General features: G+C 41.5%; 1 protein-coding gene across 3 annotated transcripts in view; it reads left to right on the forward strand.

Moving 5' to 3' along the window:
• The window catches only part of LOC125461535 (cadherin-22-like), a 731,460-nt gene extending 718,481 nt beyond the window's left edge, over positions 1-12,979 (forward strand). For all 3 annotated transcript variants that reach the window (XM_048550445.2, XM_059652843.1, XM_048550446.1), the window contains 2 exons: positions 7,231-7,482; positions 10,190-12,979. In XM_048550445.2, coding sequence (XP_048406402.1) covers positions 7,231-7,482; positions 10,190-10,686 — 749 coding nt within the window. In that variant the 3' untranslated portion in view covers positions 10,687-12,979. The remainder of the gene's footprint in view (positions 1-7,230; positions 7,483-10,189) is intronic.
• Positions 12,980-14,861: the final 1,882 nt, after the last annotated feature.

Here is a 14,861-nt window from a genome sequence, read left to right on the forward strand (position 1 = left end):
TTGTGGGAGACTGACATTAAATAAGCATAGCCTTTGTGACTGTGTGAAACCATCAGCTCATGTTCTGTGTTTCTGCCTCACCTTTACAATCAAGGAATCAAGGAATTTACATCAAATTTATTTATGATCACCAAACTTGTTTTCAAATGGCTTTCCAGTTCGCCAATGTTGTTAAGTGAAAGGTGGGCCAGTGTGCCCTGACTAACCTTGACTAGTTTGCACTAACCTTTTTTAACTCCGAGATAGTAGGAACTGCTGATGCTGGAGAATCTGAGGTAACAAGGTGTAGAGCTGGATGAACACAGCAGGCCGAGCAGCATCAGAGGAGCAGGAAGGCTGATGTTTCGGGCCTAGACCCTTCCTCACAAAATCCAGACCTGAAAAGTCAGCTTTCCTGCTCCTCTGATGCTGCTCGGACTGCTGTGTTCATCCAGCTCTACACCTTGTTATCCCTTTTTAACTCAGATGTGTTACGCAGAGAGACAAAGAGGACAAGAGTCAGCAGAAGATCAAACACAATTTTATTTAACACATTATCAAAGATTAAATAATATTTATTACATTATACGGTTGTACTTTATTTAATCTCGATCACATGCTGTCAACATCTTCACAGGACTCTTCAATGAACAGTTTAAATCTCTAAATAAACAATCTCAAATTTACACTAGCTATCTCGTTCTGACACAGGCTTCCAAGGATTCACTACAGCTTCTCCACAGGTCTCTACCACTGTATGTGAACTATATGTCTCAAAGGACTGGTAATACCCATTCAGTAAGGTTGGACAGGCTATTCCTCAGTCTTTGAGGGTTGGCTGATGTTTCAGGATCTATCGTCGTCGATTTAGCTTTCATCTCTCGTCTCGGGTTAGTCTTGGTCTTTGGGTCATCTCACCAAGGTGTTCTCACTGGATCTGGTCAGTCTGATAATGCTCACCATGAGGTATAAGCAACTAGAGATATTGTGCAGCTCCTGTACTGGTCAGAGTTATTCTCTGGGGTTGCAGTTGAAGAAGATGCAAAAAGCAGAGAGAGCTGGGGTTCCTGGTAGCCACTTTCATACCCCTCTTCTCGACCTTTGAGGTCACACTTGGTCGAATGTGATAGTGATGTCAAGGGCTGTCACTCTCACCCCACCTCTGGAATTCAGCTCTTCTGCCCATGTTTGAACCAAGGCTGTAATTAGATCAGGAGCTGAGTGGCCCTGGCAGGACCCAAACTGGGCGTCACTGAGCAGGCTATTACTGAGCAGGTGCTGCTTGATAGCAGTTACTGACACCTTCCATCAGTCTCCTGATGATCAAGAGGAGACTGATGGAGCTATAATTGGCCAGTTTGGATTGTTCTTTTTTTCAGTTTACAGGACATACCTGGGCATTTTCGACATTGTTGGGTAGATATCAGTGTTGTAACGGTACTGGTTCAGCTTGGCTAAGGGAGCAGCAAGTTCTGGAGCATAAGTCTTCAGTACTATTGCTGGAATGTGGTCAGGGCCTGTAGCCTTTGCAGTATCCAGTGTCACCAGTCATTTCTTGATATCACCTGGGGTGAATCGAATTGACTGAAGACTGGCATCTGTGATACTGGAGACCATTGAAGGAGACTGAAATAGATCATCCACTCGACCCTTCTGGCTGAAGATTGCTGCGAATACTTCAGCCTCATCGTATGCACTGATGTGCTGGTCTCTTCCATTGTTGATGATGGGGATATTTGTGGAGCCTCCTCCAGTGAGTTATTTATTTGTCCACCACCATTCATGACTGCATGTGGCAGGACTGCAAAACTTGGATCGGATCCATTGGTTGTGAGATCACTTAGCTCTGTCTATAACTTGCCATTTGTGCTGACACATCATTTTTTGATCTGTCTGGTGCATGCCTTCCTACATTCTTCATTGAACCATGGTCAAATCCCCTGGCTTGATAGCAATGGTTGAGTGGACGATAATATAGTTAATTTATAAAATTATTTCTTTTAAAGATCAGGAATTGAAAGACAATGGTGACAATGAAACTGACGTAGACTGTCACAAAAACCTTTTGTGCCACAAATGCCCTTCAGACTGGGAAAGCTGCCAACCTACCCTGGTTTAGCCTATGTGTTATTCCAAAGCCACAACAATGTGGTTGACTGTTAACCACATGCATGAAAGAATAACAAAAAGAGCAAATTGACAGGAATGTAATATGATGTAGTGATGTAGTATTAGTCATGGCTGGTTTTCTAAGGAATTCGAGGAGGAATTTGACAAACAAAAGTGTTGAAGCTGAGAAATAAGATTGGAGATAATTAGCCTGATCATTAGATCGGCAAATAAGTGGAGATCTGTAAATGTTTTATATTTAGATGTTTTCATTCCTTGTGGAGCAAGATAAAAAAAGTCAACAGTGGATGTTTTCAAAGTTCCATACATTGAAAATGTAATTCAGTACCTCAGAGATTGCAGACTGTTATAACATCAATTGCATATTTATGCTATGTTCAAATGTTTTATTATTTTGCATTTTAATTGAAAAAAGTTGAACGATACAAGTTCTAGGTGTAAATTTCCTCTGGCTTATTTCCCCAAAACTTTGTGTAGTCAATTAGAACCATTTGGGGGCGGCACGGTGGCTCAGTGGTTAGCCCTGCAGCCTCACAGCACCAGGGACCCGGGTTCGATTTCAGCCTCAGGTAACTGTCTGTGTGGAGTTTGCACATTCTCCCCGTGTCTGTGTGAGTTTCCTCCGGGTGCTCCGGTTTCCTCCCACAGTCCAAAGATGTGCAGGTTAAGTGTATTGGCCCGTAGTGCTCAGGGGTGAGAGGGTGATAGGGGAATGGGTCTGGGTGGGATGCTTCAAGAGGCGGTGTGGACTTGTTGGGCCAAAGGGTCTGTTTCCTCACTGCAGGGAATCTAATCTATAAAGTGTATGAAATGTAGGAATAGAACTTTACAAACTGAAATATTTAATTGTGGATCATTATTATATGTGATCTTTCTACTGGCCCACATCTTGGTATCAGTGCAAATCTGGTGTGCAGCAAATAGCATTAAGTCAAACATATCCTGATTGAATCCCCCAAAGTATTTTCCCTAATACCTCATCATCTGCATTGAAGGTTATGTCAGGATATTTTGGAAATGTATTAATGTGGCAAACACTCCACTCCAGACTGATCTCAAAACTCCAAGACCTTGATCTTGACTCCACCCTATGCAGCTGGATCCTCAGCTTCCTGTCCTATAGACCACAATCATTGAAGATAGACAACTGTACCTCCTCCACGATAACCTTCAACACTGGAGCCTGCCAAGAATGCCTTGTCAGCCCCCTGCTGTACTCCCTGTACACCTACAGCTGCGTAGCCAAATTCCGAACAAACGCCATCTACGGGTTTGCTGATAACGCCACTGTGATAGGACGGATATCAAAGAACGCTGAGGCAGAATGCAGTAGAGGGATAGAGGGCTTGGTGACATGAGGACATGATAACGTCTCTCTCAACGTCGGCAAAACTAAAGAACTGATCATTGGCTTCAGAAAGGAGAAGAACATGTCCTCATCTATACCCATGGAATGGAGGTTGAGAGGATTGAGAGCATCAAGTAACTAGAATGATGGTAACTGACAACATGCCCAGGACTTTCCACATAGGTGCAATGGTCAAGATGGCACAACAACGCCTCTTCTTCCTTGAACGGCTCAGGAAATTTGCCATGTACATTAGGACCCTCATTAACATCTACAGATGCACTATAGAAAGCATACTTTCCAGGTGCATAACGGCCTGGCATGACAACTGCTCTGCCCAGGACTGTAAGAAATGACAGAAGGTGGTGCTCACAGCCCAGACCATCACAGAAGCCAACCTTCCATCCATGGACTCCATTTACGTGGCTCGCTGCCACAAAAGGCTGCCAACATCATCAAAGACCCATCCCACCATGGTAAAGATCTCCTACAACCCCTTCTATCAGGCAGAAGTTACAAAAGCTTGAACACACACACCACCAGATTCAAGAACAGCTTCTTCCTTGCCATTATTAGACTGATGAACGGACTCTCTAACTTCAAATAATGCAGATCTTGTGAATATTGATCTTGCCGAGCACACGCCCTGTGCATTGCAATCTGAATGCCTTGCTCTGTACAAGTTTTTATCACCCTATTATCTGTATGTCATTGCTTACTATGATCTGCCTGTACTGCTTGTAAACAAAGCTTTTCACTGTACTTAGATGCACGTGAAAATAAATCAAATCAAATTAATTCAAGGATAGGTTGAGCATGTTTCCTGAGTTCAGCAACACCTAAGATTAAAGCATGGTAAAGTAGCCAAGTTGGAAAATGAAGCAAAAGATTTTAGCAGCCTATGTTTTAGCAGTGACACAGATAGTTGACAAATGCAAACAAACAAATTCATGTAATTATAGTGCTCAGTTGTAAATCTGTTCCAAACAGAATAGAAAATCTTCATACGTGCCCTCTGTCTTAGAATATCTTTCCAATGTGAGAATTCAGTGCATATCAAAACATTCTGACTTTATCTGCTCTTTACTGATACTGTACTATTCTCTGGGGTAAATCAAATCAATTCAATCTCCCGACTTTCATTCTGCCCTCAGAATCTCCTCTATTTTCTCTCGTGGTTACGGGGTGTCCCTGACTGATGAATGTCTGACTTACATACAGACTTGTAAACACTCTTATACAAGGCGTAATTTTAAAGATCTGACATACAACCACCTCCTGTGCTGAAAAACGGCTACTTTATATTTTCCTGTAATGTGCCCTGACTTACATACAAGTCAACTTGTGAATGGATTCAACAATGGGACCCATTCACAACCCAAGCAGTGCCTGTACATTGAATAACCCATCGTCCCTCAAGTCACTACTGGCTGAAAAATTGATCCCTAAAAGTTGGAACCAAGAGTAGCCAATCTGAAGGGGTCATTGCCCTGACAAATGAAGGCAACACTCCGATCTAGGATGTGATGATTCGTTGTTCTGAGATTGACATTCAGAAGATGAATGAAATAGATCAATGGGAGGAGAGATTTCCTGACCTATGCTTTCAACTGGGGAAGCAGTACGTCATTTGCGAACAGTTCTCTGAAAATGGAATCTATTCACTTTTCAGACCTGTGTTATGCAGAAAATGAAAATGCAACTTTACCACAAGTTTACCTTCTATTTTCTTTCACTGTGTTAACACAGTTTCTAAGCTTAGGGTCACCACACTTAGAGTCATAGAGCCATACAGCACAGAAACAGAACCTTTGGTCCCATCAGCTCATGCCAAATGTAATCCCAGAATAAACTAGTCACTGTCTTGTCGGAAAGTCAGGGCTGGAGGAACCGAGTGATTCATTTTCCTTAATCGACAGGCTGCATTCAACTTGCATTCAGATCTCTTCGACAATGCTTTTGGAGTATGGAACAGGAGGCTTAGGGAGGGTAGCATTTAAAATGTGTTTAGATGTACACTTGTGACACTTAAAATACACGATCATGGGCCACATGCCAGAAAATGGAATTGGAATAGTTCGATGGTTGTTTTTGACTGACACAGATTCGATGGGCCAAAGGGACTTTTTTATTTGCAGTAGATCTCTAAGACTCTATGCTCAAATGACATTACAGACTCATTTGAGGTGAACAGAGCAAAAACTAACACAAATATTAAATGTTCCGCAGACTTTCAATGTGAGGCAAGTTCAGACATTTCTACAGAAAAATGACCAATGAAAAGAATTGATGGTAAACTTCAATATTCTTTTATCAGCTGTTAAATGTTGATGAGGATGCATCAAAGTGAATGTCTCCTTGATCGTATCCTCAACATTTTAATTCAGGACTGAAAACAGAAAATGCTAGAACTCACAATAGATCAGGCGGCATCCAGGAAAGAAAGCAAGCTAACATATTGAGTCTAGATGGCTGTTCATCAGAGCATCATTTTAATTTGAAACATATGTAAAGGTAACGTCACACAGTCCCACAGGACCATTGGGCTGCTCAGAGAGAGATGATTGATGGTAGTTTAACCTGATGGTGACATCGCCGCAAGTGAGGGGTGATTTTGAAAAGGCTGGACTATCATGGTGGCATTGGCTGGTATTTGAATTGAACTGTGTACTGTTTGCATCACTGTGCATCACAAACAGCCATCCAGCTGACTGAACATATAAAGCTCAACTACCGTTCAGGTTAACAGGGCAAAATAGATCAACTTAACTTGCTGCTAACAAAACAAGTAATGATCCAGAGCTGATGGAGCTCCTCAAACCCGAAGCAACAATGAGAGATGAATTTTTACGTTTTGGTTGGCAATCAATTGGTCTTTTCCATTCAACCACTGGCCCATCAGGACTCTGGTCATTGTCTGTGAAATATGAACAGTTTTAGTGTTTTATTTTCCTCAGGATGTGGAACTGAACAAAAGCCAAAAAAGGTTACTGTAGTAATTAACCTTTCAAAAATAGAATCAACGTTTAAAAGCAATCTCTCAATGAAACATTTTAATAGTTTACAGCAAACACCCTTGAAATGTAATGGCAAGAGATCTCTTGATGAGCCACTTGGTCAGGTTATCAGTGCAAAACTGTGCAGAGGCCATCTCATTCTGCTTGATGTGCTGGTTATGTGTTTATCTTCTTAGCAGAGTTGTTGTAACAGGCATTAAAGCATAACCAAAACGACTGGCAAGGTGTTATTGAAGAGAAGTCTAAATATGTATTTATCAATGTTTGCACCGTGTTACTTGAAATGAGGAGTTAATTAGACTAATTTCAAATGCTACTCGAAGGCATAGAGTGCGAGAAGCAAAGTTAACCCAATTTATCATCGTCAATGAACTGAAAGATGTGTTTGATTTGCTCTGCTGCAATCACTCACAAACATATACAGATGAGTCAATTTTTCAAGGCTAAGACAGAGCTGAACTGATAGCTTCTTGAGCTGCGTTACTGGGATTCAACATTAGTTTTATCTGGTGCTGGGCATTGCTAAACTGAAACTGAAAAGCAACGTAGAGCTTGGTTGAGTAGAGTGAGGAGGCATTTGTCAGTTTTTTTTAGGTTTAAGAGGAGTTATGGGCAGCTGGTACCACAGAACCTCAAGTTTCTTGCTGCAGTCGTTCAAGCAGAATTCTGAAGCAGCAAACAGCCTGTGACCTTTGTTGTCTACAACATTTAAAATATGTTGGTTCTAACCAGACAAATTTTGCCTTTTTTTTCCAGAAAACACAGCTGGAATCCTAACGCACAGAAATGGCTTTAACCGTCAGGAACAGGACATTTACTTTCTCCCGATTCTTGTGGTTGACAGTGGACCACCACCCCTGAGCAGCACAGGTACCCTCACAGTCCGGGTGTGTGGGTGCGACAGTGATGGCACTATCCAGTCATGCAGCACCACTGCATACGTTGTTTCTGCAGCCTTGAGCCCAGGGGCACTGATAGCTCTGCTAGTCTGCATTCTTATACTGATAGGTAAGCAATTAAGATGATTCATTAAACTGAACAAAAAGCAGTTATTGTTTGGTTATTCCAATAGGAGCCTTAATGAACAAAGCTATATCCATTCAGTATATAGCTGGCAGTAGCTGAACTATAAAGTATGGCCAGGTCTTCCATTCCCCACATGTAGATCGGACACATTCCAAATTGGAACCCCGCGGTAATGAGCATGGAATTTGTGGGAATTGACTGTGAAGTTTGAACATCCGATGGATATTCCCTCTGCTTCCTTCAAAAAGTTTAGTCAGAGACTCTGGAGAATTCTGATCTTTTTACCTGGAAAATTGCTTGGAAAATCATGAACAGAAAAACCGTGTGCTCATTTTCAGATAACTAGCCATCAAGCCCCACCCTGTCTTCGCCTCAGCCCTCAACCACTCAACGGTTTCCCAGCTCCTCACCAACCATTCTGATTCATCCCTGAACAATCAACTCCCAGCCTAATCTTCGGACTCCGAAGCTGATTGATTCCTCAAATCTGCAACAGCAAACTTCTGGTTGTCTGCTGACCCTCTGACACTCCCAGTCCCTCCACTGCACTATGCTGCTTCTTGACTCCCTGACTCCCCTGTATCTCTGACTCAAACACCCATACTCCCCCAGACCTATTCTGACCTAATGTCACATCCTGCTGAGCAACCACCCCAGTCAACTTGCCCCTGACCAACTATGACCCTGCCACTCATCACCATCTCACTGGTCAGCTCCCGTACCTATACCTCATCCTACCCTCTCATTCTCACACTTCACCCACCTTGGCCCCTCTCTTACCCGCACCTATGCATTCACCTATTTATTCCAGCATTCTCATTCTCACACTGAGTAGATCCTGGGCTTTTATCCTTCATTAACTATACTATGGCAGCGAGTGTCATATAAAGGGAAACATAGCCTCTGCACAGTTTCTACTTTGACCGCCCAAAATTCCTGCACTGACTACGGGTGCAGGGGAGGCACTGGCCTTGTGGTACTCTCGCTGGACGGTTCTTTGCAAACCTTGTAAAGGCCCATTGCTCAACATCAGCTTCAGCTGCTGCAGCACTATTCCCTCCCCGACCTCTACCTTCCCCCGAACCCCCTCTCAAATCTGGAAGCTCCCCCACCAACTTGAACGTGACCTGATGTAGTGATGACGGTGGGCAAACCAGAGTCTGTGCAAGAAAGGACATGAACAGCAAAGTTTTAATCCACTTCACGTTTGTGCATGGCATAGAAGGAAGCCAAGCAGGACTGTGCTAGAGGAGGCAAATCTAGAATTAGGAAAAAAGTTAGGAGGAGGATTTCGTTTTCTACATTATTTCAGAGGCCGTTGTGGGTCTGGAGTAACATGTAGACCACACCAGGTGAGGACAGCAGATTTCATTCCCTGGAGGGCATTAGTGAACCTGATGAGTTTTAATGGCCATCAACTAGAGCAGTTATTAATTCCAGAAGTGTAAGAGTTTAATTCAATTTTCATTATCTGCCATGATAGCATTTGAAGCCATGACTCCAGGACATTAGTCTGTGTGTCTGGATTACTCATCCATTGACTGGCACTGCACCTCGGTAGGATGGACAAACAGGTGGCATAGCCATTTTTGGTGGGCAAGACAGGTTGAAGTTCTCACTGGGCACTGAGCTCCCCCTGCCAGCTATGAGGGGAATATCCCTCTCAGAAACCCTGCCTATGCCCTACCAGCTCAGTCAAACGCTGGCAGCCTCCTAATACCAGCAATGCCAAGCGTGACCAATACCACTGCCTCTCTGCCAGTATTTCAATGTGACCTGCATCACGGTTTCAGAGTGGACCCCAGGGTAAAATGATGAGTGAGCCAGATTTACTGGGACTGAGTGCAGAGAGTTAAGAAAAGATTTACCAGCATGTTGCTGGGAATGGAAAGGACTTATTTCATTGGAGCATAGGAGGTTGAGGGGGTGACCTGGTAAAGGTTTAAAAAACCATGAAGCGTATAGATAAAGTGAATGGCAACTGTCTTTTTCCCTAAGGTGGGGGATTTCAAAACTAGGAACATTCTATTAAGATGACGGGAGAAACATTTAACAAAAACATGAGAAACAGCTTTTTTTTTATACAGAGAGTGGTTCGCAGTGGAACAAACTTCCAGATGAAGTGTTGGATGCGGATACAGTTACAACATTTAAAAGACATTTGAATAAATACATGAATAAGAAATGTTTGAAGGGATATGGGCCCAGCCTAGGCAGGTGTGACTAGTTTAGTTTGGGATTATAGTTGGAAAAGACTGGCTGGACTGAAGGGCCAATTTCCACACTGTATGACTCATTGAGTGATATAGCCAACAGGGGGCAGTCTAGGTCAGTTGAGGAGTCAGGGTGAAGTTGATCTTTCTCCAAGTCCCCTCTGCTCCCACTCATGGGTGTCCTCATCAGGCATGAAGTGTCGACCGGGAGGGAATCGTCCCAGGCCTGTACGCTTCTGTATATTAGACAATAAACCTGGAAAAGTAAAATTTATTTCGGTGTTATTGGCCTGGAATGTGTCTAATGAACTCCTTCATGCACATCTTTTTTTGTATTCGCCTGAAAAGCACCAACAACTGTGCATATGTTGATCCCCACCTTGAAACTGGAAACAAATTTGATTTCAGCATCTTAAAACATGTGGTTCTGGAGTAGGGAATAATTCCTTAACATGATGTCCTTTGTTTTGATACAGTACTTGTCCTGCTCATCTTGACACTGAAGAGGCACAGAAAGGGTCACATGATCTCAGAGGATGAGGAAGACATGCGCGACAATGTCATTAAGTATAATGACGAAGGAGGAGGGGAAGAAGACACTGAGGCCTATGATATGACGACATTGCGAAGTCTATATGATTTTGCAGAAGTTAAAACAAACGGAGAAAATGTGGCCCCTGAACTTCATTCCCTGCCCCAATGGTTTCAGAATCCAGATGCAGATTTTTCCATTTTCAGGAGTTTTGTCTGTAAAAAGCTGGAAGAGGCTGATGTTGACCTCTCCGTTCCTCCGTATGACTCTTTTCAAACATACGCATATGAAGGCACGGGCTCTGTGGCACAGTCGCTCAGCTCCATTAACTCTCTGTCGACTGACTCAGATCAGGACTATAACTACCTCAGTGACTGGGGGCCTCGGTTTAGGCAGCTGGCCGGACTTTACTCAGGAAACCAGGCAGATGATGGATCATAGCATCCGAGAGCGAAGCTCCCAGTTCCTCTTGCATTACTGCAAAAGTGATACGATCATACCCAACAAAAACAGTGCAGCTTAAGTCCTGAAAGCTGACACTCGGGAAAGTCAAAATGAAAACTTTCCTCTTCAAATCAAACACCTTCTCTAACTAAAGTCCCCAACCTGGAAATTGGCAAATCTTTTTCAATCAGTTACTGTGGCTGAAGATTGAGCAGTAAAATGGTGATTGAAAACACAATGTAGAACATGGTATAGAATCGTGACTAATCTCCAGTCTTCAATGCATTAAAAAAAACCTGGCAGCTACAGTGAAGGTATTACTCAAGTATGGTGCAATGGTCCAAATTTGAAGACAATAATAGGTCAAGTAACTGCAGACCATAAAGTAGCAATGATGTGTATGAGGTGACATTCGCTGTTTTGAAATTATTTATTTGTTTGATTCTTATAAATAATTCTGTTAAAATCCTTACAAAATGTCCTTGCTTACATGATTTATTTATTTGAAGGAGAAAAAGAGTAAGGGTTCATAGGTATTGGCACTGCTGCCAGCTTTGATTACACAGTAAGTTGGCAGTGCCAGTTCTAATTAATAACATTAATACTGAAGCCAGCTGGCAGTGGTTAAAAGGTATCACCAGGTTAATTGTAGATTGCTGGGAAGTACTTCGTCCATGGTACCCCAAAATGAAAGCCAATTTGCAAACATCGATTCAGAAAAGATTCATCAAAAAGAAAACAAAAGGTCACTGGCAAGGAAAATGGGAACTGAAATAGTCATTGATAGCTTTCTTTACTTGAATTGAAAAGAGAGGAATTAGCCATCAAGTTGACACCCAAATGGAAATTGAATTCCCAGTAGCCTCACAATGTTCAGCCGACCAATCAAGAGATGTATAAATTGAAAGCTAGAATTCTGTGACTTTGTATTTCACAAAGGTTTGTGCATATCTCCCTAAAATGCACTGTACGCTCAATGTACCAGGGTAAACAATTCTCTGTGCTCTTGCTGGAGGGCAATGCAAACAGAAATGCTGACTTGATTGACACTGACAATAAAATGATAAATCAGGGCCACTGGTTTATGGTGACTACCAGCCCCACACCTCACTCAAATACTTGAATGAGGAATTATCTGTTTGAATAGTTGGGATACCAGGACTTTTACATGCTTCGTGAATCAATTTGTTTTTCCACAGAAATAGAAAAACTAGTATCTGTAAGGTGTAAAAAGGCAGAACTCATCTGTCGCTGAATAAACAAGTCCAGAATATGTTTTTATTGTTTTAGATCTAAGACTTTTAATGAGAGATTCAAGGATTATGTTCTAACAAAAATTGAAAAATGCAATCCAGTGGCCTTGGTCACAACAAAAAAAATAGTTGGGTGACTTTACTTGTATTTGTGAAGGTTACCTCTATTTTGTTTTTATTTTGTTTGCTACACTTCCAGTGAACTTAATAGCTTGCAAACACCATTGGCAGCTTCAGATCCTCTAGAACTGCTATGTCAGAACAGATGGCCTCCATAACATATCCTTGTCACTTCGGATTCTCTCAGCTGTACCTGCCATTGTTTTGTCCTATTGCTGGAGTTCACTGGTGTAAGGAATTCTTTCATTTGAAACAACTCTCATTGCTTCTGGGACACTGATGCAATAAGTGGAAGCTTTACGTGACAGTTTCCATAGGTCTGAGTTCTATTCTTCCTTTTCTTGATTGTAATGTGGCTTGAGCATTGATGTTTGCTCAGTTCCTCGCAGACCTCCCCATCAAACCTTGACAACACGGTCAACCAAATTCAGACACGTTCTTGCTGGGACCTCAGGATATTTGAGGCTTAATGACACACGCTCACCATGTAGTGTTCTTTAACTATAAAATCCAAAACAACCCTTTTGTGTCACAAAGAATCAAAAGCATGTGGAATGGACACAGAACTTCCCCAGTTCGGATGCCCTACAGGTGGAACTACCATCCTTCAAAATAAATGTCAGAAGTCAACAGGAAGGAACAGACTGAACATTTCTGACAGTTCTGGCTGTAGGCTGTGCTAGAGCTTGCAAAGCATGACTTTTTCTACAGAAAGATGTTGTTATTAGGTCCACTGTGTGAAATTCAAGTATCTGTGTCAGTTTTCCTTTTGCTGTAAAATATGACAGAATTGGTACATTTTTATAATGCCACGCACCCCAGACCCCTTCCCTGTATAGTGATCAGAAGGAAGCAGCGAAAAGGTAAATATTTCTGGTGCTATGTTCAATATTTTGAAACACGATAATCAGAAAATAAAACTTTCAATACTCATTTTATTGTGATTAATGAAGTTTCTTATCACAAAATCGACGATTTAACATCGTAACTTTTTGTTAAGGATATCAGTCTGACCTGGATCGAGGTGCCAGAAATCTGGCAAAATTAGCAAGTATATAATAGACAGAGATAAGTGAAACAGCAGCAGTTGCTTGATTTTTTTCTGAGAAGGAGTTAGAGGAAGATTGAAGGAAGGGAGGAGCCTGAGCATAAAAATAGAAAATTAGTCGGGCAGTATCTGTTGGTAGAGAAAGGAGAGCTAACACTTCAGATCTTTCATCAGAACTGGATGATGTGAGACTTTAACAGCGTCTAAGCAATTACTATAATTCTGGAGAGTGGGTTGGGATTGAAGAAACTGCAGTACCAGAGAATGTGGTGTGTGCCATTCAATAATGGGCATGCAAGCCAAAGAACTTGGAAGGTAATAGCGTTCTAAAGATCCATAATGGGAGCTATTCAAGAAATTGGAAAAAGATAACAAGGGTAAAATTCAATTCAATTCGCTTAATAGTAGAGATCAGAGACCCTTTATACATCCCACTCAATTTTCCTTAAATGAAACCAATGGAAAGGGCAAATGTATAATAGACAAATGAGTCCAAGCTCTCTGTAGTTGAATTTCACCCTAAGACCATCAATATATGTCTCAAAAATCATGACTAATTCAACTAGGTGAATTTTCCTCTCTTCACACTCTGAAACTTTGGCCTGACTGTAAAAGAGGTCTCTTATTTAACGTGTTTAATCTTCCTATTAATTTTGGCACAGAGATGAAAGAAATACTGTATTTTGTTAAATAAAGCAAGCTTCTTCCTATAATTTGTTTGAAGAGAATAAAATGTATGCACGGAAAAGCAAAGAATGAAATATTGACTAAATTTAAATTAGATTTTGTTAAATACTTCAATACCTTGAGGTACATTAACGGTCTCCCATGAAAAATGGACAGAAAGCCTTTGAAAAATTAACCAACGCTCTCAGCAAGGATAAAACACCTAAACATTTCAATAGGACTGATTCATAGTTCAGTGATTTTTAGACAATCAATTGCTCTCACAAACTGGCTATTTTCTGGGCAAACACATCCATTGGCTTTGTGCACAGCAGATCCCACTGACTAAAATAAAAATTAATGTTTTTATTTGGTGATGGATGTTGCCAGAAAGGGAATTGGAGAAATACTCGATCTCTCATTCTAAGAAAGATGTTAGTATGATTCTAAAATTATTCTATCTGAAAAAAGCAGGTCAGGCTTTGATTCAGTTGTTCTACAGGCAGCCCTGATTCAGAAGCTTGTGAGTTTAAATTCTCGCTCCATAGATCTGGGCACAAAATTCTGGTTGATGTTCTGTTGCAGCACGAGCAGAGGCACTATCTTTAAGAGGTTAAACCAAGCCCTGCCTTCCTCCCTCCAGTGTTTATAGAAAGTCCCATGCTATTATTCAAAGAAATATGACAATTCTTCCTAGCGTTCAATATTTATCTCTCTCGAACACATCTCAGGGGCAAACATATTATTTGGTTACAGGCCACCTTGTTGATTGTGGGAGTTTGCTGCACATGGATTGGTTGATGCATTCTTTAATAGTAAGTGCACTTCAAAACAAAATATTCATTGACTGTCAAGTATTTGGGACATGCAGAAGTTTTGAAAGTCCCGATACGAATGCAAGTTTCTTTTTTTACCGATGATATAAGTATTCCAACATGAAAGGGAGCCCTGCTAAATCTAATATTGGGAGATTAGTCAGAACAGACGAGAGAAGTGCATGCAGGGGAATACCTGGACAACAAAGATCACAGCATGATAAAGCTTAAGAAGAAGGACTTAGTATGACAAATACAAAAGTACTTACT

The sequence above is a fragment of the Stegostoma tigrinum genome, chromosome 19 (assembly GCF_030684315.1).
Source record: "Stegostoma tigrinum isolate sSteTig4 chromosome 19, sSteTig4.hap1, whole genome shotgun sequence".
Classification (NCBI taxonomy): domain Eukaryota; kingdom Metazoa; phylum Chordata; class Chondrichthyes; order Orectolobiformes; family Stegostomatidae; genus Stegostoma; species Stegostoma tigrinum.